General features: G+C 38.4%; 1 protein-coding gene and 1 pseudogene across 1 annotated transcript in view; one reads left to right on the top strand and one right to left on the bottom strand.

Annotated features, from left to right (window-relative positions):
• The window catches only part of Ccdc7 (coiled-coil domain containing 7), a 53,130-nt gene that overhangs the window by 23,926 nt on the left and 3,518 nt on the right, over window positions 1-25,686 (bottom strand). The window contains exons 4-7 of the mRNA XM_032887978.1: window positions 14,677-14,760; window positions 11,041-11,061; window positions 10,751-10,783; window positions 9,936-10,087 (exon numbers count right to left, since the gene is read on the bottom strand). Coding sequence (XP_032743869.1) covers window positions 9,936-10,087; window positions 10,751-10,783; window positions 11,041-11,061; window positions 14,677-14,760 — 290 coding nt within the window. The remainder of the gene's footprint in view (window positions 1-9,935; window positions 10,088-10,750; window positions 10,784-11,040; window positions 11,062-14,676; window positions 14,761-25,686) is intronic.
• On the top strand, window positions 7,764-7,884 carry LOC116886740 (annotated as a pseudogene).

Here is a 25,686-nt window from a genome sequence, read left to right as displayed (position 1 = left end):
GAAAACATATCTTCATATACATTCAGAGTTAAGTTACATGCTTAAAGAACTGTAATTTAGACTAGACATACGAAGTTTGTTAATTAAAAGTTAGCATATCAGTTATCTGTCACTCAGTACTAAGATAAATTCTGTCCTATAATAAAAAGCACAAATTCTATAAGTTGTGTATTCCAAGAATGTAACTAAGTACACCAATAACATTTAGAACTAGAATAACTAAAACAAATCAGTAGAAACTGCTAGTACATTATCACTTGGTCTAGAGCTAAGACCACAAGCCCGAGAGTGAGACAACCTGCTCCAAACCTGTAACTATGTGGCCTGGAGCCACCTTCTGTGCCTCTCTCTGCTCCAGGGTCCTCATCTGTTAAAACTTACACGTACTAATGCCTTTCTCATAAGGTAGTTACAGGTCTCCCAGGATTTTCTAGAAAAATACCTTGTACAAGAAGACACATAAATATCAAATATAAATATTAATATGTGGTTCTAAAATATTCCTGCTACAAACAAGAAGCTCAAATACATTTATAGAAGCCTCTACACTGGCATATTTTATTATGTACATTATTAAGTAGTGACACAGTAATATTCTCTCCATTCCTGTAAGTCAAGTCAATAATATATAAAAAGCACATGAAGAGATTGCATACTGAGTATTATCTTCTTCCCAGTATAAGTAGTTTTTCTTTTAATAATACAAATGTGCTGTATACATACTTGATGAAAACAAGTATAAGTACAATTCTAGATGTGGTTTGATAACTTTTAAATAAGTATTGAGTTTGCAACTATGACCCATTTGAACAAACTCAGACATACCAGACCCAGAAACACAATGTTCTGTCTCATGTGTGGTTTCTAGCTACAAATCTTCATATGTGAGCAGACAGCATGGAGTAACAACTAACATGAGAAGAGTCTAAAAGAACCCTAGGCATGGTAGGAAGGGAGTGAGAAGAAATAGCAGGACACAGGTGATATGAAACAGGAACTGAGAAAACACTGAAGGGCTTCAACTAGGGTGGAGGGACAGGAGGGAAATGCAGATGGAGAAAGACAGATGCAGAACTATTACCCGTAAGATTGTTTGATAAAGCCTCAAGGAATCATTATTTTATATTTATCTAAAATCTTACAAAATTCATATAAGTATATATATATACACTATCTATCAATCATCTATTTATTTAACTACCGTCCAATCTACCTATCAGGAAGTTATGCCACTTGGGTGACAATGATCCCCACAAAACCATCGACTAATGGAGATCCCAGTACCAGGCATGAAAAATCACTCGTTAAATAGTTGCTCAGGGTAGTTTGAGTGACTCCTAAAGCAATAGAGACTGTCAATAGCCTTTGGTTACTTCTTGGAGTTGACGGTAGACACCTATTGCTGAAGAAATGCCATACAACAGACAGACACAGGTCTCAAATGATTTGAGCTGTATCTGATCTGAAAGCTTCCTTCTTGCAATCTAGCTTATAGTACCAGAAAATACTTTACAAGCTTCCCACCAAAAAAAGCAATTGAACAATTGAACCACAACAATGAAAAATATACCAAGAAATCTGTAACAATGCATTAATGATACCCACGTGTTGGTAACCAGCAGCTGTCTAACTCAGCATAAAGCCCATTCAACAGTAAGGAAATCAAGCCCTGTCAAAGACCAGCTTTAACATCCAGCAGAACAGAGAGAACCAGAAAAATGGCTGGACTGAAAGCTGGTGGTAATTAACACTCTTAAACTATTCTGGGACCAGAGCTGATGGCTTCTTGCAATTGACTCCTGCTGATAGCAGCAGGGGACTAGAATAGCAAAGTTAGCTCCTTACAGCCAGTACTTTCTATGACTAGAAACTCTGAAGTCTTTCAACTCTTTAGGGACTGGTAAAAAAGAAAAGGAAAAGAGAAAAATCACACACACACACACACACGCACGCACGCATGCACAGCGTGTGCAAAAGCGCATGCATGCATGCTGGATGAAAATGAAAAGAGTCACTGAACTGAGTACAGGACTCCCTTAGAGGAAGGATCAAAAGAGCCTGCAACCCCATAAGAGCAACAATGCCAACCAACCATCACTCCCAGGGACTAAACCACTACCGAAAGACTATGCCTGGACTGACCCTGCATATGTAGCAGAGAATAGCCTTGTTGGGGCACCAGTGGAAGGGGAAGGGTTCTGCCAAGGTTGGACGCCCAGTACAGGGGAATGTCGGCGGGGAGGGGAACTTATGGAAAGGAAACCGGGAAAGGGAATAAAATTTGAAATGTAAATAAAGAAATACATCTAATAAAAAAATAAAATTTCCAAAAAGAAATAAAAACAAAAAAGAAAGAAAATGAAAAGAGTTCATTCTTTTATTTTTACTTTCAGCCTTTTATAGCTTCACTGATGAAAGTTCTCTATGTAAGAATTTACCTCACAGATAAAATGTCCCATAAGAAGTCACAGCAGGAAAACTGATTACATGGTTTTCTAAACATTTTTATATTTCATAAGTTCATAGTAAGTTTAAAGTAATAGTCCATGTCATAGGTTGATAGGCTTTAAGGAGTTACAGCAGAATTGTTTACATGTCTTTCCACTAAGAGGCATTTCTGACTACTCATCCCTTATCTGGTTTTTTTGTTTTGTTTTGTTTTGTTTTGTTTTATTAACTTGAGTATTTCTTATATACATTTCGAGTATTATTCCCTTTCCCGGTTTCCGGGCAAACATCCCCCTCCCCCCTCCCCTTCTTTATGGGTGTTCCCCTCCCCATCCTCCCCTCATTGCCGCCCTCCCCCCAACAATCACGTTCACTGGGGGTTCAGTCTTAGTAGGACCCAGGGCTTCCCCTTCCACTGGTGCTCTTACTAGGATATTCACTGCTGCCTATGAGGTCAGAGTCCAGGGTCAGTCCATGTATAGTCTTTAGGTAGTGGCTTAGTCCCTGGAAGCTCTGGTTGCTTGGCATTGTTGTACATATGGGGTCTTGAGCCCCTTCAAGCTCTTCCAGTTCTTTCTCTGATTCCTTCAACGGGGGTCCTATTCTCAGTTCAGTGGTTTGCTGCTGGCATTCACCTCTGTGTTTGCTGTATTCTGGCTGTGTCTCTCAGGAGAGATCTACATCTGACTCCTGTCAGCCTGCACTTCTTTGCTTCATCCATCTTGTCTAATTGGATGCTGTATATGTATGGGCCACATGTGGGGCAGGCTCTGAATGGGTGTCCCTTCTGCCTCTGTTTTAATCTTTGCCTCCCTATTCCCTGCCAAGGGTATTCTTGTTCCCCTTTTAAAGAAGGAGTGAAGCATTCACATTTTGGTCATCCTTCTTGAGTTTCATTTGTTCTAGGCATCTAGGGTAATTCAAGCATTTGGGCTAATAGCCACTTATCAATGAGTGCATACCATGTATGTCTTTCTGTGATTGGGTTAGCTCACTCAGGATGATATTTTCCAGTTCCAACCATTTGCCTACGAATTTCATAAAGTCATTGTTTTTGATAGCTGAGTAATATTCCATGGTGTAGATGTACCACATTTTCTGTATCCATTCCTCTGTTGAAGGGCATCTGGGTTCTTTCCAGCTTCTGGCTATTATAAATAAGGCTGCTATGAACATAATGGAGCAGGTGTCTTTGTTATATGTTGGGGCATCTTTTGGGTATATGCCCAAGAGAGGTATAGCTGGATCCTCAGGCAGTTCAATGTCCAATTTTCTGAGGAACCTCCAGACTGATTTCCAGAATGGTTGTACCAGTCTGCAATCCCACTAACAATGGAGGAATGTTCCTCTTTCTCCGCATCCTAGCCAGCATCTGCTGTCACCTGAGTTTGTTTTTTTTTAAACCCACAAGTTTATCATACATTTAAAGCAATAGTTTTTCTATTTAAATTTCTATTGTTATCCCCGTTCCTGGTTTCCATCAATAAACCTCCTATCCTATCACCCATTCCCCTTCTTCTATGAGGGTGTTCCCCCTCCCCAACCATCTATCCCTTCCAGCCTCCTCGCCCTGACATTCCCCTACACTGGTGGTGGTGGTGGTGGGGTGGTCCAGCCTTGGCAGGCTCAAGGGCTTCTCCTCTTGTTGGTATGCAACAAGGCCATCCTCTGCTACATATGCAGCTGGAGCCATGGATCTGTACATGATTGGTTGGTATTGATCTTATGGAGTTGCAAGCCCCTTCAACTCCTTCAATCCTTTCTCTAACTCCTCCAATGGGGACCTGTTCCCAGATAAATGGTTTGCTGCTAGCATTTGCCTCTGTATTTGTCATACTCTGGCAGAGCCAAACAGGAGACAGCTATATCAGGCTCTTGTCAGCATGGACTTATTGGCATCAGCAATATTCTCTGGGTTTCGTGGCTTTATGTATAAGGACTGGATCATCAGATGGGGCAGGCTCTGAAGGGCCATTTCTTTAGTCTCTGCTCCAAACTGAGCATAGGCGAACTCCATATCGCCTCCTATGAATATTTTTGTTCCCCTTTCTAAGAAGGACTGAAGCATCCACACTTTGGTTGTCCTTCTTGAGCTTCATGTAGTCTGTGAATTGCATCTTGGGTAATTCAAGTTTTGAGCTAATATCTACTTATCAGTGAGTGCATGCCAAGTGTGTTTTTTTGTGATTGGGTTACCTCACTCAGGATGATATTATCTAGTTCCATCCATTTGCCTCTGAATTTCATGAAGTCATTGTTTTCAATAGCTGAGTAGTACTCCATTGTGTAGATGTACCACACTTTCTGTATCCATTCCTTTGTTGAAGGACATTTGGGTTCTTTCCAGCTTCTGGCTATTATAAATAAGGCTGCTGTGAACATAGTGGAGCATGAGTCTTTGCTGTATGTTAGAGCATGTTTAGGGTATATGCCCAGGAGTGGTATAGCTGGATCCTCAGGTAGAACAATGTCCAATTTTCTGAGGAACCTCCAGACTGAATTCCAGAGTGGTTGAAACAGCTTGCAATCCCACCAACAAATGGAGGAGTGTTCCTCTTTCTCCACATCATCCCCAGCATCTCTTGTCACCTGAGTTTTGGTCGTAGCCATTCTGACTGGCCTGAGGTGGAATCTCAGGGTTGTTTTGATTTGCATTTCCCTGAAGACTAAGGATGTTGAACATTTCTTTAGGTGTTTCCCAGCCATTCTATATTCCTCAGCTGAGAATTCTTTGTTTAGATCTGGACCCCATTTTTAATAGGGTTATTTGTCTCCCTGCAGTCTAACTTCTTGAGTTCTTTGTATATTTTGGATATAAGGCCTCTATCTGTTGTAGGATTGGTAAAGATCTTTTCCCAATCTGTTGGTTGCCATTATGTCCTAATGACAGTGTCCTTTACCTTACAGAAGCTTTGCAGTTTTATGAGATCCCATTTGTCGATTCTTGATCTTAGAGCATAAGCCATTGGTGTTCTCTGTTCAGGGAAATTTCTCCAGTGCCCATGTGTTCCAGATGCTTCCCTATTTTTTCTTCTATTAGTTTGAATGTATCTGGTTTGATGTGGAGGTCCTTGATCTACTTGGACTTGAGCTTTATACAGGATGGTAAGAATGGATTGATTTGCATTCATCTACATCCTGGCCTCCAGTTGAACCAGCACTCTTTGTTGAAAATGCTTCCCCTCCCTCCCCTGGATGGCATTAGCTCCTTTGTCTAAGATCAAGTGATTTTAGTTGTATGTGATCATTTCTAGGTTTTCAATTCTATTCCATTGATCTACCTGCCTGTCTCTGTACCAATACCATACAGTTTTTATCACTATTGCTCTGCAATACAGCTGGAGGTTAGGGATGGTGATTCTCCCAGAAGTTCTTTTATTGTTGAGGATAGTTTTTGCTATCCTAGGTTTTTTGTTATTCAAAATGAAATTGCAAATTGCTCTTTCTAACTCTATGAAGAATGGACTTGGGATTCTGGTGGGGATTGCATTGAATCTGTACATTGCTTTTGGCAAAATGGCCATTTTTACTATATTAATCCTGCCAGTCCATGAGCATAGAGATCTTTCCATCTTCTGAGATCTTCAATTTCTCTCTTCAGAGCCTCGAAGTTCTTGTCATACAGATCTTTCCCTTGCTTGGTAGAGTTACGCCAAGGTATTTTTTTGTTATTTGCAACTATTGTGAAGGGTATCATTTCCCTACTTTCTTTCTCAGCCTGTTAATTCTTTGATTAGAGGAAGGCTAGTGATTTGTTTGAGTTAATTTTATACCCAGTCACTTTGCTGAAGTTGTTTATCAGGCTAAGTAGTTACCTGGTGGAACTTTTGGGTTCACTTAAGTACACTATCATATCATCTGCAAATAGTGATATTTTGACTTCTTCCTTTCCAATTTTTATCCCTTTGACCTCCTTTTGTTTTCTGATTTCTCTGGCTAGGACTTTGAGAACTATATTGAATAAGTACAGAGAGAATGGACAGACTTGTCTAGTCCCTGATTTTAGTGGGATTGCTTCGAGGTTCTCTCCATTTATTTTGATGTTGGCTACTGGCTTGCTTTATATGGCTTTTACTATGTTTAGGTATGGGCCTAGAATTCCTGATCTTTCCAAGAATTTTAACATGAAGGGGTGCTGAATTTTTTCAAATGTTTTCTCAGCATCTAATGAGATCATCATGTGGTTTTTTTCTTTGAGTTTGTTTACATAGTAGATTACATTGATGGATTTCTGTATATTGAACCATCCCTGCATCCATGGGATGAAGCCTACTTGATCATGATGGATGGTCATTTTGATGTGTTCTTGAATTCGGTTTGCCAGAATTTTATTGAGTATTTTTGCATTGATATTCATAAGGCAAATTGGTCTCAAATTATCTTTCTTTGTTGGGTCTTTTGTGTGGTTTAGGTATAAGCATAATTGTGGCTGCATAGAAGTAATTGGGTAGTGTTCCTTCTTTTCCTATTTTGTGGAATAGTTTGGACAGTATTGGTATGTCCAAACATGCAATAGGACAGTATAGGTCTTCTATGAAGGTGTGATAGAATTTTCCATTGAACCCATCTGGTCCTGGGCTTTTTTTTTTTTTTTTTTTGGTTGGTAGACTTAATAACTGCTTCTATTTCTTTAGGAATTATGAGACTGTTTAGGTGGTTTATCTGATCCTGATTTAACTTGGTACCAGGTATCTGTCTAGAAAACTGTCCATTTTCTAGAGATTTTCCAGTTTGGTTGAATATAGGCTTTTCTAGTAGTATCTGATGATTTATTTTAATTTTCTCAGTTTCTGTTGTTATATCTCCCTTTTTATTTCTGATTTTGTTAATTTGGATATTCTTTCTGTGCCTTCCCAATCACATTTGTCAGAAAGACAAGTAACAGAGCAATGACAAATATAAATAGAAACACTAGCCATAAGAAGCAATTCTGGAATGAAGCTCCTGGGGCCCCACCTTTTCAGGATTCACCCATCACAACCATGCAAAATGGTAGGCTGACTCCAGGAGGCTTACTTGCTTGCCACAGCATTCCCTGCACGGCTTTTTCCAGTGCCTGGTACCAGAAACATAGCTACTGATATAATGTACCTTTAAAAAGACATGGGGGATGGGGAGGTAATAGGGGGCTTATGGACAGGAAACCGGGAAAGGGAATAACATTTGAAATATAAATAAAGAAATATATCCAATTTAAAAAATAAAATTAAAATACCTGCAGGGAAAAAATTGAATTAAAGGTATTTTTTCATTGAAAAAAAAAATAAAGTGATGAAGCCCACCCCCAAGAAAAGAAAAGAAAAAAAGAAACTACACCTACCACTACAGGATTTGCAAATGTGACTGCTGCATTAGTAACTAGCAGAGAGGAGAGAGGCTATGCCTGTGCTCAGTGTTCTGACATGTGAACATCTGAATGATTAGTAACTTAACACTTCCTGAAAAGGAAAAGCCTGAGATGATCACCAGTCCAGTGCCATGGGGCTCAGGCAGGGAGCTAGCCTGAGATGACCACCAGTCAGGCATTGCACAGGCTGTGGGAAGCAGCCCATGCCTAAGAGGATACCCTGCCTGGAGCCATAATGGACATGTGGGGTATATCACTTCTTAGACCACTCCTGAGTAAGGCTATGGAAGAAAAAAAAGAAGAAGAAGAAGAAGAAGAAGAAGAAGAAGAAGAAGAAGAAGAAGAAGAAGAAGAAGAAGAAAAAGAAGAAAAGAAGAAGAAGAAGAAGAAGAAGAAGAAGAAGAAGAAGAAGAAGAAGAAGAAGAAGAAGAAGAAGAAGAAGAAGAAGAAGAAGAAGAAGAAGAAGAAGAAGAAGAAGAAGAAGAAGAAGGCAGAACTGGAGACTTGAGGGTAATGAATAACAGCCTAACTTGAGAAGCTGGGTCTTGGCTTGTGTTGCTACTGGGTACCAGTCTGGGTACATGTCCCCATAGCAGCAGGAATCTATTACCACCAAAGTCTAGGTGGATATCTCTGATCTGGACTTCAGTCTGGGGACATTTTGATGTCTGAGGGATGTGCAGAACTGGCCCCACCCCTTGCCTAGGCATTGGAGGAGAGCCGACCCTATGGTCACGAGAGCAGGAGGCCTGTCTTAGCTTTTTATCTGCTGCAGTGCTCTGGAGAATAGGCCCTGCAACTCTCCTGGGCAGCACAGTAGAGCTGTCTTAGTGACAGAGGTACAGTGGGCTAATGTGGACATGGGAGAATTAAGGTTCTGGTATTGATACTATATCAGAGGCCTCATACCAGACCACATGACTCATTACAACCAACATTTGCAAGCAAAAAATTTGAAGGAAATGGTATGCAGTGCGACACACTTCAGCTTCCACAAGATTTTTTTTTTCTGTTTGGGAGGAGCCTTCAGGGGTCCAGGGCAGGTATGAGGGAAGTGGGAGATGAGTGGGCTTGGGATGCATGATGTGAAATTCACAAGGTTTTTTTAAACAGAACCTATATCAGAAATTTACTAAACTTGCATAATAGCTAACTATAGTCTAAATGTTATCCTTATAATCGTAGATAAGCATAACTATACTTCTTTTCAAAAAAACCATTTTTAATAGCAAATGGAAACCATCACAGTAATCCACAAGTGGACAAAATGCGTAGATCAACACATCATGGGCAGCCTAGCCCCAACAGATACATCTGCATCATAGCTCTTGCATCAATTGCTCAAAGAACATTTCAGGAAAGGGGGTGGAAAGATTGCAAGAACCATAATAGCTGGAAGTCTGCTGTGAAACAGTATATCCTAGAAATGGCTACATAAACAAGACTGGAGAACAAGGGCAATAACAACAGACATGCTAATGTGGAAGGTGGAAATGTTTGCAGGGTTCCACCCCTAGACAAAGAATTACAATTTTTGACTGCCCAGAAAAGAGATAAACCCCCTTTATTAGCTGTCCAATGAGAAATGGTCAGCCCTGAAACTCTGTATAGACAAAAGCAAACTCAGCAGGTTGTAATTATGTATCTGTGCATACATGTACATACATATATGTGTATATGTAACAATAATAAGGAAAAAGAGGCTATTAACTTGAGGGGACATGTCAGGGCACCTGGGAGGAGCTGAAGGGAAGAAAGTGGAATATGATGCAGTTCTATTTTAATTAAAATATATTTTTTAAAGCATTCAGAAACATGATTACAACCCAGATGTTTTAAAGATAGGACTATGCAACAGAAGTTTTAGATAATAACTACATATAGCTATTGAGTACTTAAAATGTGTTTAGTATGGCCCAGAAGCCAATTTGTTTTACTAAATTGAATCTGAATAGTCACAGGTGGCTAATGTCCATTGCACCAAATAATACCATCTCAGACTATTAAAATTTTATATCAAAAAAGTAACTAAAAATTCAGATATCATTTAGAAGTTTTTTATAAAGCAGTAACATTGACTTAGCTTACATCTGATGTTAGTCACTGATTTTAATTCAATTAATCCTCATAATTCACTTACTCTTCTTTAGCCAGCATGGCCGCCTTGCGCTCTCTTAGGCGACCTTCAATATCTTCAAATTTACGTGCCAGTCTTGCAATTTGTACAATGTTCAAAATTGATTTTCTATCTGATTGAACTTCTGCTTCTAAATTACTTTGATCTTTGCCAATCTAAAGTAACAAAATTTACCAGTTACTAAAGACCCATTTTGATATCATGTCTTAAAAGCATTTCATTATTTCCTTTATCAAATGACATTATCACCTAAAAATAATTTTGAACAATCCATGAAGCTTCTTTGGAAACTATTCTTTCATGCTTAAAGGAATATATATATTCTCTATCAAAGCAGCATTTAGCGTCCTTGAAAACAGAGACCAGTTATTCTTAGTCTAGTTTTTATAGGATTTGAAAATCTAAAATGCAAAGGATATCACTAAAGAACAGAATAAATTTTGAAAAACAATACAATTTTATGCCTGCTTATATTATGGATGGTTTTTAAATATAGGAAAATTTTTCAGTTGACAAATTCCCACCATTTTATGTAAATTTGATAAAGCAAGTAAGTGAAATTGATATTATTCTTTAGGAGAAAAAATGATCCAATAGCTACTCTTGTTACTGGATTCATGAGGAAAACTCTTATGCAAGTTACTAATAAATATTTTGCTACAAACTAATTATTTTTCAACCTAAATCAAAATATTACTTTATAATCAATGATTATGGACATCATTATTGAAACAGTTGATTTATACATAGTTTAAACTGATTTTCAAATGAGTCAAATATTTACTAATATAATTAACAGTTAAGAAGTTATGTTTTACCTCCTCCAGTTGGTTGACTTGTTGCTGAAACCACTTCATTAAAAAAAAAAGGGAGAAAGTTAATGAACATGTGTCTGTGACCCTGTATCTGCCAAGCACCAGTCCTAACTCACATGCATCACACAGGGTTCAGAAGTGGGTAGAGTAACATACAACTGTGAGATAAACTTAAAAATATCTAGCAGCAACCAGGGAATGCTGTGATCTCAAAACTTAGATCATCTTTGCTTGATATGCATTCTTCTTTTTACTTTTAGTTACTTTAAGCTGCAATTAATTGAAACACATACCTTGTAAAGAGATTCCAACGCCTGAAAAAAAGTGTTGGATAGTATATTTAAACAAAAATGTCATGCAACACTTACAATTTTCAATATTAAATTTGCTAAAATTACTACAATTTATATTGCTGAAACAAATACAATTCTGTAGTTCCAAAGTTGTAATAACTTAATGGTTATGTTTTTTGGTCCATTTTGAATATAAAACTACATCCAAAATTAAAATTACTTTTTCACTCCATAGGACTGTATCAGGAAACTACAAAATGATTCACATCTAACATATTGTTCATAAAATTAAGTTTCCAGAAGAGAGTCATGCCTGTGTTATATATTCTAGAAGAGGATTTTAACTGATTGAAACATAAATGACAGTTGAAATGTGCAATTTCAGAGGGAAATCACCTTGGGCTATCTCAGCCTCCAAATTGCCATTTATTGTCCACCTCTGTGTGACCTAATGTTCTTGTGATTATTAGATCAATCAGTTTCCAATGTACAGACAAGATCCATAAATTCCAGCACCTGAAACGCTAAGAATATATCAGTTAGCATCTGAGGGCTACAGCAGAGATTTCCCCACTGTGCCATAATCTGCCAACCTGATTTTCCTAGAAGAGTATTTGAAAATTGCTTGATTTATAATTTTCTTTGTTCTGTTAGTATAAAAAGTTCATGCATTATTCCAAGACTGTTTTTGAGGCCATTGTAAATACTGTTCTCCTGTTTTCTTTCTATGTATGTTTGTCATTTGTGTACAAGAAAGCAAGCTACTGATTTTTGTGTCTAAATTTTGTGTCCATTTATTTTACTGAACATATTTATGAGTAGAGGTTTATTGGTGGAATGCATGGTTTTTTTATATACAGAGTTGTATCATCTGCAAATAAGGACGCTTTGACTTCTTCCTTCCCTCGGCTACTGAATCAGATATTTAGTGGGGCCAGCATTCAGCTTGTGACTTTAAATGACTGCTTTTCATGCTGAAGTCTGAGTTGAGCTAAATTGTGCTTCATGGAGCTGGAGCTTCAAGCAACCGTATGAAAAGCTTCCTGAAGAGAGGATTGCATGTTTACCCTAATTACCATTACGTTGTGTGACAACACATCATGAAGAAGACAACTTATCAAGGAAAGGGTTAGAATACAAGATGACGGAGCAAAGGCATTGTGTCAGGAACAGCCTAGAGTGCACATCTTGATCTGAAAGCAACAAGAAGAGAAATCACACTGGGAATGGCCTGAGGTTTTTAAGTTTCAAAGCCACCCCTGTGACATGCTTTCTCCAACAGGGCCATAACTCCCAATGGTTCCACCAACTGCGAACCAACTTTTTAAACATGGCCTCTATGGGAGCCACTTTCATTCAAACCACCACATTCCACTTCAAGGCCCTGAAAGATGTGTGTTCATACCATAATGCAATATTTGTTTATTTTTCAGTTTCAACACTGTTGAATAAACTCAGACTTTAATTTTAATATAGTTGAGTTAAGTAGACTTTCCTATTGTGGTTTGTATTTCCCTCTCGTTATGACTTCTATTTTGATGACCCTGGAGCTTACCAATTGGCTAGAGCAGCAAGCTCCATGGATCCATCCATCTCCATCCCTCATCCCAGTATAAGGCTTATAGATGTGCACCAACCAGATATTATGTAGATGTTGGGGATCTACCTCAGATCCTCAAGCTTATGCAATAGGCAGGCACTTTACTTCTGGGTTCTCTGCTTGTTCTACAGGTCTATAGTTCCATGTCTGTGTGGTAAAATATTGTTTGGATTAATGAAAACTTTGAGAAAAGTTTTGAAGTATTTTTCTTCAATAAGAAATGAACATAAAATAATGTTAGAGGTATTTAAAAAGATAAATATTTAATTGGAAAATAAAAACAAAAGTAGTAGGAACATTTGTATCAGATAAAGTAACATGCAAAGCAGAAGCCATCAAAACAAAATAGTCATAAGGAATTATGAAACAGAGGAACAAGGAAGAGAAGGGGAGGAGGAAGGAAGGGCAAAGACAAATTGAAGAGGAATTTTCTGGTTTCTATAAAACCCCAATTGTGTCATGTGATGTTTTTCTGGAAGCTGTTGTGTGGAAGAACATGTGATGTTTTGCTGAAAACAGATACTTGAGAGGGTGTGTGATATTTAGAATATAAATAGAACCCCACGAGGAGAGGATGGTCTTGACTTGCTAGCCCCAAACAATGTTTTGCTCATCTTCAGTAGTGTTCTTGGTGTTGACTGGTCTTCACTGGTCTTTGCTGGTATTGACTTTATAGAGAGAAAAGCACCAAAGAAATTTTCCTGTTATCCTGGCAGATTCTGGCCACTTCTGTAGAGCCTTGCTGTTTCTGCTGGATTGTGCTCTGGCTACTGGTTCCCATTTGTTGTTTTCTACTGGACTAGACTGCTGGTATCTTGAAAAAGAAGAGGAAAATTGCTCCCCCGCCCCCAGAAATGATTTCTAAACAGGTCCAGAACCCTTTTTTCTAATAACCTTTATTTTCCTACCTTCGTTCGGTGGGCTAGAAAGAAGGTTGAAGCATTTAAGAACCCTAAATAAAGAAGGTCTTGAAAAATCTAAGGCTACAACAAATGATGTCAGTTAAACAACATTACAAATGCATTTAAATATGTATATCTTACAGAATTTAAAGTACATGATATTATGTATTATTAACTATATCATATATATTGGACAGACAACCAAATGTTGACCCTCACATATAAAGATGAGTCTGTTTTTCGGGTTGTGCAAGAAAATATTACACAATAACAAGCTTTAACCAGTCCAAAATGTCTTATAAATATAGTGACCATGATATATTTTAAAACTTAAAGTATATTTGGAAATGAGCAAAATGTGATTTCATTTAAAATTTTAAAAAGTTTCATTTTTATTTTCTGTGGTTTTATCTTATGAATGTTTGCATGTATATATTACATGTGTTCCTGCAGAGGCCAGAAGAACTAGAGTTACACATGAGTGTGAGTGACCATGTACCTACTGGGAACCAAGTCTGACTCTTCTGCAAGAGCAACAAATACTCTTAACCACTGAGCTGTCTTTTTTTGCCACACATTATATCATTTTTGAAAAATTATATATATAAACACATATACACACGTGCATGTGTACACACACACCCACACACACATATATATATGCTAATAGTGCTTTTTCATACTGATAGTGATTTAGTATTATGATGATCCTTTTTTTAAAAAAACCAAACTGTTTTTTTTTTCTTTTTTTCGGAGCTGGGGACCGAACTCAGGGCCTTGCGCTTGCTAGGCAAGCGCTCTATCACTGAGCTAAATCCCCAACCCCCTGTTTTTTATTTTTAAATTAACATTAATCATAATGTGATTTTGATAATACAGGTTTACTTTTAAAATGAAAATAAAATATAGAGATAATATTTATAAGAACTGTATTGATATTGTATTTAAAGAAAAATCCACAGATATAAATGGTTACATTCAAAATAAAGAAATAAAATACAAAGATTTCTAATGACTTCTGTAATTCCCCAAAGGATTGATTCTAGGCTAACTGCCTACTAGATATTACATCATAGTTTCTATGCACAATGCAAGCTCTCATAGTTTTCACCAGACAAAAGTTGGAATACATACACCACGTTCTTCCTTAACTGCTTCCTCCAGCTGAGCTGTAAATTCTGAACAGCACAACAAGAATGACTTCACATCATCACCAACCTTCCAAAAAAATTGGCAAAACAGTTACTTTCAATTATAGAGCCCACTTGTATATCCACTTACTTCTTAATCTATTTAAATGTATTTGGAAAATATGTTGGTTTTGTGAAATTTCTGCTGCTTCAAACTTAGGTGGCACGAAGACATGTTTCAAATGTTTTCCCAGAGAACCCTGTTAGAAATGAATTGTGGAAAGAAGCATATCATGAGAGTGATGACACAGTATGTTTTCCTCATCTCATCTATACAACTGCAGAGACTCTAGCAGCCGAACATCCTACTCCTGCTTTTAAGATGGTCTAAAAAACAAAAAGGAACTTCTGTGTTATACTGTGTATAGAATTGCACATGTTAGAATGTAATGTATGATATGGATGAGTCTCAGTGGTAGAGAAATTGTCTGGCAAACACCAACATCACAAAAATAGAAAAGAATGTGAACTACAAGTTTTGTCTGTGAATATTCTTGCAAAATCTTTAGCCTTTCAGTGTTATCTTCTAGTAGCCAATCATCAATACAGTGCAATGATCAAATATCTTCTGGTAGATATTTCTGTATGAGAAACCCAACCCATGTTAAATAAATCTTACACACTTATTTCCAGTTAAGATTCTCACAGAAGAAGGTGTCCACTAAAGAATAACCATTAATATATTCATACAAACAAAACTAATGAGACATATGTATTATTCCAGCACTTGGAAGGACAAATCCAGAGATTTCAAGTTTCAGGTCAGATCAAACTCCAGAGAATATTCAAGGGAACTTAGCTTGTCTCAAAAAATTTAAGGATTATTTATGTATTTGTGTATATATGTGCCTATATGTGTGTATGCCATATTATCCAGTGGAGATCCAAGAATAGTAATGGATGTTCATGTGAGTACCAAGGATTGAACTCAGGTCATTGGGCTTGGTAGAAAGCACTTTTACCCACTGACCACTTTGCCAGACCTCAAAAAGTTAAAAAAGTAGTGGAGTGTTTCTCAACCATACTTGAGGCCAGGATTTCAACCCTTAGTATCAAAACAAACAAAACAACCCTGGAAGAATCATCCTGGAGAGTTCAAAAATAGAAAAGATCAACCAGTCACAAACATAAAGACACTATTGCATTTAATTGCCAAAAACTAAAGATCAATTTGACAAAGTTTATATTTTACCTAAATTTATTCCCAGTACTGTAAACCTGGCTAACTTCCTTTAGCAGGTGAGTCCCAGAACTTAGAGGAGAATGCCCTAAGTCACTTCAATTTCAAAATGCATCTAATCCATCTCCTTACATACACAAAGAGATAAAGCTCTTATTCCTCCTCAAAGAAGCTTATTTTGCAGCATATAGGAGACCATCATAAAAGCCCACAACTGACTATACTGCAAAGAACACCTGACGACAGGGTGCTCATCTCCTGCCAAAATATCTACAACACAACACCAACTAAATAAGGCCTGGGGAGCACTGTAGAAGAAGGAGCAGAAATACTCTAAGGGCAAGAGTACCAGGATATCTGCTGTGGAATATCTTCCATATTGACAGGAAGTTGTGCCACATAAAATATCAACAATATAGTCGCCTAAACAAGACATGAAAAATGCCAACACCACCTAATATGACAATGTAGATGAGGAAAATCTCAAAGGGCCCTAATCCTAAATGAAGAGATAGAGGCAATGAATAGATCCTGAGTGAGGGAAACTAATTTTTCTCCACGGATGAGTCCTCTGAGAGGTTATTCTATCCCAATTGGTCTACTCTAAAATCATTTACAAATGAGCAGTATTAAAGGAATTCAATGGGCTGTGTACAGGCCATTGTTCGCTTATTGTGTATACAAACATTTACATATATACATACACATATATTATACAATACTAAGTAAAGTATAAGAAGCCATGAATATGAGGGAGGTAGTGAAGTTGTTGAAGGGAGAAGGGAGAAATGTTGCAAATATGATAGTTACATAGGAAATTCTAACAAAATTAATATAAAAAAATAAAATGAGACAAAGTAAAAGATACTGAAATAAATATACCACAAGGATAAAATCAAATGAAATGCCCTGCCTCTAAAGATAGGCATGTGTCCCAATGAGTTCAATGAAATAAAACCACACTGCTGAAGAACACTGGTATGAATACCCCAAGAAAGGAGTCACAGGTCTCATTTAGCACTGAAATGTAAAAAGAAATGAGACACCTAACTCCAGTGCTACTGTCACAAAAGAAAAGAAAAGAAAAACTAAAAATTAACTTCCATAGTCTTCAGTGAGGAGACAGAAAATGTGACAACATAAAATTTGAGGAACTGAATTCCACAGAACAAGTTCAAAAGAAACAAAGACCCAAAGCCCAACCTATCTAAAGTGGGCATGGGAGAAGCAGGATGGTCTTACCTACATACAATCTCAAAGCACTCTGGTATGGACAACAGAATTTGTGAGATGAAGAAAAACCAGCTGAGCATCCATCAGTCTTTTCAGGCTGTTGCACAGATTGCCTCAGATTTGAAAAGTTCCCTCCAGGAAGGAAGAAGGCAGCGCCTTAGACTCAGGAAGTAAGCAAAATTTAAACACTCAAGTGTCCCCTGAAACTTGGAAGATTGATCTTTCCTCAATGTTAGATACGCTCTAAGTATTTCTGGGGTGAGGGGATCTAATCCATAAGCTAAGTCTAGTTATGTGTGTAAGTCATGCAGTGACCAATGCTCTGACCACTACCTGATAGTACAGCACAGCTGTGTGACAGTGAAAAGTGGTTTTCCACTTCTCACACCAAGGGCAAATCACTAGGCTAAATGTTTCATAGAAGTATCTGGCCCTTTTTTTCTTTTTCACTGTGTTTTTAGGGCTAAGCCTGAATTGTACTTTTAGCCTTCTCTGAGCACAGCTACTGGAATGCAACAAGGTCCTCATTTTTTACCACTATTATTTACTACAATGCCCAAACCATTGTGAGTCAAATAAGAACTGAAAAGCATTCAGACTGGAAGTCTGAATGAAAGAAATTAGAGTATCTGGTGAGGACAACATAATTATCCCTTCAATAAATCAGCATAAAGTTCTGAGAGTTAAATGATACAATGACTAATATCACAAGATCAAAGATCATCACAAACAACCACCATATGCCTGTCACTAATGTCAAATGTGTAGAAACTAAAGTTTTAAACATGTCATTAACAATTCTTTCAAAGTGTAGGACAAACAAATCATGTAAAAGATCTAAACAGTGTGCAAATTTAAATTGTGGTGAACAAGATTAAATACAATATAAATAAGTACAGTTATTAAACATATTTATGGGAAGGTTCACCCCAGGTGTATTATTATATAGCCCAAATCAATCCATTAAAAAACTAATTATAAAAAAGGGTAATATTTTATGTTTGAAGAGTAAAACTGGGGGCTGGCAATATGGCTATGAGATGGTAAGAGACTGGCCTGGCAAGCTGAATTTGATCCCTGGAACCCAAGTAAAGGTGAAAGAAGAAAACTTACTCCACAAAGTTGTCCTCTGACCTCTACATATATGCTATGGCACATGCAGCTGTTCATACACACAATATAACAAAGAGAAAATAAAAGTTAAAAAAACTCAAGTGCAGGTCCAGACACCACCCGGACCAGAATGGACCCAGTCAAAAGCTTCCTGCACCCAAATCCCGTGGGAGGGAGAGCTAAACCTTCAGAGGGGCAGACATGCCTGGAAGAGACTACATTCTGCCCACATTTCTGACTCCAGAGGAAAACACCTAATGCCATCTGGGACACCGGTGCACAAGGGCCCCGGGAAAAGGAGGCGAAGGCCTTCCTGGTTGCCGCCCTCACTGAAAGCTCAAAAGCAGCCCCGCAGGAGCAACTTCAACTGCAGGACCACAGGTAAGACCAACTTTTCTGCTCGAAGTGACCTGCCTGGTGGACTCAGGACACAACAGAGGCAAAATTCCTCTGGCACAGAACACTTCTGGTTTTTAGCTGGAGCCCCAACCTCGCTTATCACGGCCCAATGCTCCCAAACCACATAGGAGAGAGAGCTCACCACCAAGACAGGTAGGCACTCCTGAGACTGCAGAGCAGGAGAGACCACCAATATACTGCATACCCCTACCCACATCCCTGGGCCAAGAGGAAACTGTGTAGGGCCTCTGGTAACCAGAAGACAGGGGAACTCAAGCAGCAGGTTCCCTGTGGTCCAGACACCACCCAGACCTGAAGGGACCCGGTCAAAAGCTCCCTGCACCCAAATCCCATGGGAGGGAGAGGTAAACCTTCAGAGGTGCAGACATGCCTAGGAAACCAGAAGAGACTACACCCTGCACACATTTCTGACTCCAGAGGGAAACACCTAATGCCATCTGGTATCCCTGTGCACGGGGGGGTGGGGGGGGCGGGAAAAGGCGACACAGGTCCTCCTGGTTGCTGCCCTCACGGAGAGCTCAAAAGCAGCCCCCACGAGCAACTTCAGCTGCGGGATCACAGGTAAGACCAACTTTTCTGCTCCAAGCGACCCGCCAGGTAGACTCAGGACACACGCACACAAGAACAGCTGAAGACCAGTAGACAGGAAAGATTACACGCCAGAAAGCAGAACACTCTGTTCCCATGACTGGTTGAAAGAAAAGAGGAAAACAGGTCTACAGCACTCCTGACACACAGGCCTATAGGACGGTTTAGCCACTGTCAGAAATAGCAGAACAAAGTAACACCAGAGACAACCTGATGGCGAGAGGCAAGCGCAGGAACCCAAGCAACAGAAACCAAGACTACATGGCATCATTGGAGCCCAAATCTCTGAAAAAAAGCAAACACTGAATATCCAAACACACCAGAAAAGCAAGACCTAGATTTAAAATCATATTTGATCATGATGCTGGAGGACTTCAAAAATGACATAAGGAACTCCCTTAAAAAAATGCAGGAAAACATAAACAAGTAGAAGCCTATAGAGAGGAATCGCAAAAATCCCTGAACAAATTCCAGGAAAACACAATCAAACAGGTGAAGGATTTAAAAATGGAAATGGAAGCAATAAAGAAAGCACAAAGGGAGACAACCCTGGATATAGAAAACCAAAGGAAGAGACAAGGAACTGTAGAGACAAGCATCACCAACAGAATACAAGAGATAGACAAGAGAATCTCAGGAGCAGAAGATTCCATCATCAACACAACAGTCAAAGATAATGGAAAATGGAAAAAGCTACTGGTCTAAAACATACAGGAAATCCAGGACTCAATGAGAAGATCAAACCTAAGGATAATAGGTATAGAAGAGAGTGGAGACTCTCAGCTCAAAGGACCAGTAAATATCTCCAACAAAATCATAGAAGAAAACTTCCCTAACCTAAAGAAAGAGATGCCCATAAACACATAAGAAGGCTACAGAACTCCAAATAGATTGGACCAGAAAAGAAAATCTTCCCATTACATAATAGTCAAAACACCAAATGCACAAAACAAAGAATATTAAAAGCAGTAAGGGAAAAAGGTCAAGTAACACAAAAAGGCAGGCCTATCAGAATCACACCAGACTTCGTGCCAGAGACTATGAAAGCCAGAAGATCCTGGACAGATGTCATACAAACCCTAAGAGAACACAAATGCCAGCACAGGTTACTGTATCTAGCAAAACTCTCAATTACGTAGATGGAGACACTAAGATATTCCATGACAAAACCAAACTTACACAATATCTTTCACCAATCCACAAAGGATAGTAAATGGCAAAGCCCAACATAAGGAGGCAAGGTACACCTTAGAAAAAGCAAGAAACTAATAATCTTAGCAACAAAACAAAGAGAAGAAAGGCACACAAACATAATCACACGTCCGAATACAAATATAACAGGAAGCAACAATCACTTAACATTCCTTAATATCTCTTAACATCAATGGACTCAACTTCTCAATAAAAAGACATAGATTAACAAACTGGATACGCAATGAGGACCCTGCATTCTGCTGCCTACAGGAAAAACACCTCAGAGACAAAGACAGACACTACCTCAGAGTTAAAGGCTGAAAAACAACTTTCCAAGCAAATGGTCTGAGGAAGCAAGCTGGAGTAGCCATTCAAATATCAAATGAAATCGATTTTCAACTAAAAGTCATCAAGAAAGATAAGGAAGGACACTTCATATTCATCAAAGGGAAAATCCACCAAGATGAACTCTCAATCCTAAATATCTATGCTCCAAATACAAGGGCACCTACATAAATAAATGAAACCTTACTAAAGCTCAAAACACACATTGCACCTCACACAATAGTAGTAGGAGATTTCAACACCCCACTCTCATCAATGGACAGATCATGGAAACAGAAATTAAACAGAGACATAGACAGACTAAGAGAAGTCATGAACCAAATGGACTTAACAGATATTTATAGAACATTCCATCCTAAAACAAAAGTATATACCTTCTTCTCACCACCTCATGGTACTTTCTCCAAAATCGACCAAATAATTGGTCATAAAACATTCCTCAAAAGATACAAAAAGATAGAAATAATCCCATGCATCCTATCAGACCACCACCAACTAAGACTGGTCTTCAATAACAATAAGGGAAGAATGCCCACATATACATGGAAATTGAACAATGCTCTAATCAACGATAACCTGGTCAAGAAAGAAATAAAAAAAATTAAAGGCTTCTTAGAATTTAATGAAAATGAAGGTACAACATACCCAAACTTATGGGACACAATGAATGCTGTACTAAGAGGAAAACTCACAGCTCTGAGTGCCTGCAGAAAGAAACAGGAGAGAGCATATGCCAGAAGCTTGACAGCACACTTAAAAGCTCTAGAACAAAAAGAAGCAAATACACCCAGGAGGAGAAGGAGGCAGGAAATAATCAAACTCAGAGCTGAAATCAACCAAGTAGAAACAAAAAGGACCATACAGGAATCAACAGAACCAGGAGCTGGTTCTTTGAGAAAATCAACAAGATAGCTAAACCCTTAGCCAGACTAACGAGAGGACAGAGAGAGTCTGTCCAAATTAATAAAATCAGAAATGAAAAGGGAAACATAACTAAAGAATCAGAGGAAATTCAAAAAATCATCAGATCCTACTACAAAAGCCTATATTCAACAAAACTTGAAAATCTGCAGGGAATGGACAATTTTCTAGACAAATACCAGGTACCGAAGTTAAATCAGGAACAGATAAACCATTTAAACAACCCCATAACTCCTAAAGAAATAGAAGCAGTCATTAAAGGTCTCCCAACCAAAAAGCCCAGGTCCAGATGGGTTCAGTGCAGAATTCTATCAGACCTTCATAGAAGACCTCATACCAATATTATCCAAAATAGTCCACAAAATTGAAACAGATGGAGTGCTACTGAATGCTTTCTATGAAGCCACAATTACTCTTATACCTAAACCACACAAAGACCCAACAAAGAAAAAGAGCTTCAGACCAATTTCCCTTATGAATATAGATACAAAAATACTCAATAAAATTCTGGCAAACCGAATCCAAGAGCACATCAAAACAATCATCCACCATGATCAAGTAGGCTTCATCCCAGGTATGCAGGGATGGTTTAACATACAGAAAACCATCAACGCAATCATTATATAAACAAACTGAAAGAACAAAACCACATGATCATTTCATTAGATGCTAAGAAAGCATTTGACAAAATTCAACACCCCTTCATGATAAAAGTCCTGGAAAGAATAGGAATTCAAGGCCCATACCTACACATAGTAAAAGCCATATACAGCAAACCAGTAGCTAACATTAAACTAAATGGAGAGAAACTTGAAGCAACCCCACTAAAATCAGGGACTGGAACAAGGCTGCCCACTCTCTCCCTACTTATTCAATATAGTTCTTGAAGTTCTAGCCAGAGCAATAAGACAAGAAATGGAGAACAAAGGGATACAATTTGGAAAAGAAGAAGTCAAAATATCACTATTTGCAGATGATATGATAGTATATTTAAGTGATCCCAAAAGTTCCACCAGAGAACTACTAAGCCTGATAAACACGCTCAGCAAAGTGGCTGGGTATAAAATTAACTCAAATAAATCAGTAGCCTTCCTCTACACAAAAGAGAAACAAGCTGAGAAAGAAATTAGGGAAACAACACCCTCCATAATAGTCCTAAATAATATAAAATACCTCGGTGTGACTTTAACCAAGCAACTAAAAGATCTGTATGATAAGAACTTCAAGACTCTGAAGAAAGAAATTGAAGATCTCAGAGGATGGAAAGATCTCCCATGCTCATGGATTGACAGAATTAATATTGTAAAAATGGCCATTTTACCAAAAGCAATCTACAGATTCAATGCAATCCCCATCAAAATACCAATCAATTCTTCAAAGAGTTAGACAGAACAATTTGCAAATTCATCTGGAATAACAAAAAACCCAGGATAGCTAAAACTATCCTCAACAATAAAAAAAGGACTTCAGGGGAATCACTATCCCTGAACTCAAGCAGTATTACAGAGCAATAGTGATAAAACTGCATGGTATTGGTACAGAGACAGACAGATAGACCAGTGGAATAGAATTGAAGACCAGAAATGAACCCACACACCTATGGTCACTTGATTTTTTGACAAGGGGAGCCAAAATCATCAATTGAAAAAAAGATAGCATTTTCAGCAAATGGTGCTGGTTCAACTGGAGGTCAACATGTAAGAAAGAATGCAGATCGATCCATGCTTATCACCCTGTACAAAGCTTAAGTCAAGTGGATCAAGGACCTCCACATCAAACCAGATACACTCAAACTAATAGAAGAAAAAAGTGGGAAGAATCTGGATCACATGGGCACTGGAGAAAATTTCCTGAACAAAACATCAATGGCTTATGCTCTAAGATCAAGAATCGACAAATGAGACCTCATAAAACTGCAAAGCTTCTGTAAGGCAAAGGACACTGTTGTTAGGACAAAATGGCAACCAAAAGATTGGGAAAAGATCTTCACCAATCCTACAACAGATAGAGGCCTTATATCCATAATATACAAAGAAATCAAGAAGTTAGACCGCAGGGAGACAAATAACCCTATTAAAAAAGAATGGGGTCCAGAGCTAAACAAAGAATTCACAGTTGAGGAATGCTGAATGGCTGAGAAACACCTAAAGAAATGTTCAACGTCTTTAGTCATAAGGGAAATGCAAATCAAAACAACCCTGAGATTTCACCTCACACCAGTGAGAATGGCTAAGATCAAAAACTCAGGTGACAGCAAATGCTGGCGAGGATGTGGAGAAACAGGAACACTCCTCCATTGTTGGTGGGATTGCAGACTGGTACAACCATTCTGGAAATCACTCTGGAGGTTCCTCAGAAAATTGGACATTGAATTACCTGAGGACCCAGCTATACCTCTCTTGGGCATATACCCAAAAGGTGCCCCAACATAACAAAGACACCTGCTCCACTATGTTCATAGCAGCCTTATTTATAATAGCCAGAAGCTGGAAAGAACCCAGATGCCCTTCAACAGAGGAATGGATACAGAAAATGTGGTACATCTACACAATGGAATATTACTCTGCTATCAAAAACAATGACTTTATGAAATTCATAGACAAATGGATGGAACTGGAAAATATCATCCTGAGTGAGGTAACCCAATCACAGAAAAACACACATGATATGCACTCATTGATAAGTGGCTATTAGCCCAAATGCTTGAATTACCCTAGATGTGTAGAACACATGAAACTCAAGATGGATGATCAAAATGTGAATGCTTCACTCCTTCTTTAAGAGGGAGTACAAGAATACCCTTGGCAGGGAATAGAGAAGCAAAGATTAAAACAGACACAGAAGGAACACCCATTCAGAGCCTGCCCCACATGTGGCCCATACATATACAGCCACCCAATTAGACAAGATGGATGAAACAAAAAGGCAGGCCTTCAGGAGCCAATGTAGATCGCTCCTGAGACACACAGCCAGAATACAGCAAATACAGAGGTGAACCAGCAGCAAACCACTGAACTGAGAACAGGACCCCCCGTTGAAGGAATCAGAGAAGAACTGGAAGAGCTTGAAGGGGCTTGAGACCCCATATGTACAACAATGCCAAGCAACCAGAGCTTCCAGGGACTAAGCCACTACCTAAAGACTATACATGGACTGACCCTGGACTCTGACCTCATAGGTAGCAATGAATATCCTAGTAAGAGCACCAGTGGAAGGGGAAGCCCTTGGTCCTGCCAAGACTGAATCCCCAGTGAATGTGATTGTTGGGGGGAGGGCAGTAATGGGGTGGATAGGGAGGGGAACACCCATAAAGAAGGGGAGGGGGAGGGGTTGGGGGTGTTTGCCCGGAAACGGGGAAAGGGAATAACACTCGAAATGTAAATAAGAAATACTCAAGTTAATAATAATAATAATAATAATAATAATAATAATAATAATAATAAAAAGAAATACCCAAGTTAATAAAGATGAAAAAAATCCTCAAGTGCAAACATTTGGATGAGTCAAATATATGTAAAATAGTGCTTGTGAGGTGGCTCAGCAGTGAAGGGTGCCTGATGCCCTCTCAAAAGACTGGAATTCAATTCCCAGCACTCACATTGGTTTGCTTACAACATCCTGTCTTTTTAGCCTAATGTCTTTTTCTGGCATCTGTAGGCACCACCACATATGTGCACATTCATATGCTGAGACACACATACATACACAAAAATAAAATTTTAAAAATACCTTAATAGTATTTGCTTAAAAGTAAGCAAAGAAACAAACAAAAACAAGAACAACCAATTTAGGGAGAACCACACTGCACTGTTAATACGTGAATTACAACAATTTACTAAATCTCAAAACTCTTTATTTCCTACATTAAAGTTTAGAAAAGAATACTTTTTAAAACTTACATTTTATTATTTAACTATGGGTGAGGCTCATGTTTGCTTGCAAAAGTACACACATGGAGGT

This window comes from Rattus rattus, chromosome 17 (genome assembly GCF_011064425.1).
Source record: "Rattus rattus isolate New Zealand chromosome 17, Rrattus_CSIRO_v1, whole genome shotgun sequence".
Classification (NCBI taxonomy): Eukaryota; Metazoa; Chordata; class Mammalia; order Rodentia; family Muridae; genus Rattus; species Rattus rattus.
This window is presented reverse-complemented; position numbering and strand designations above follow the sequence as displayed.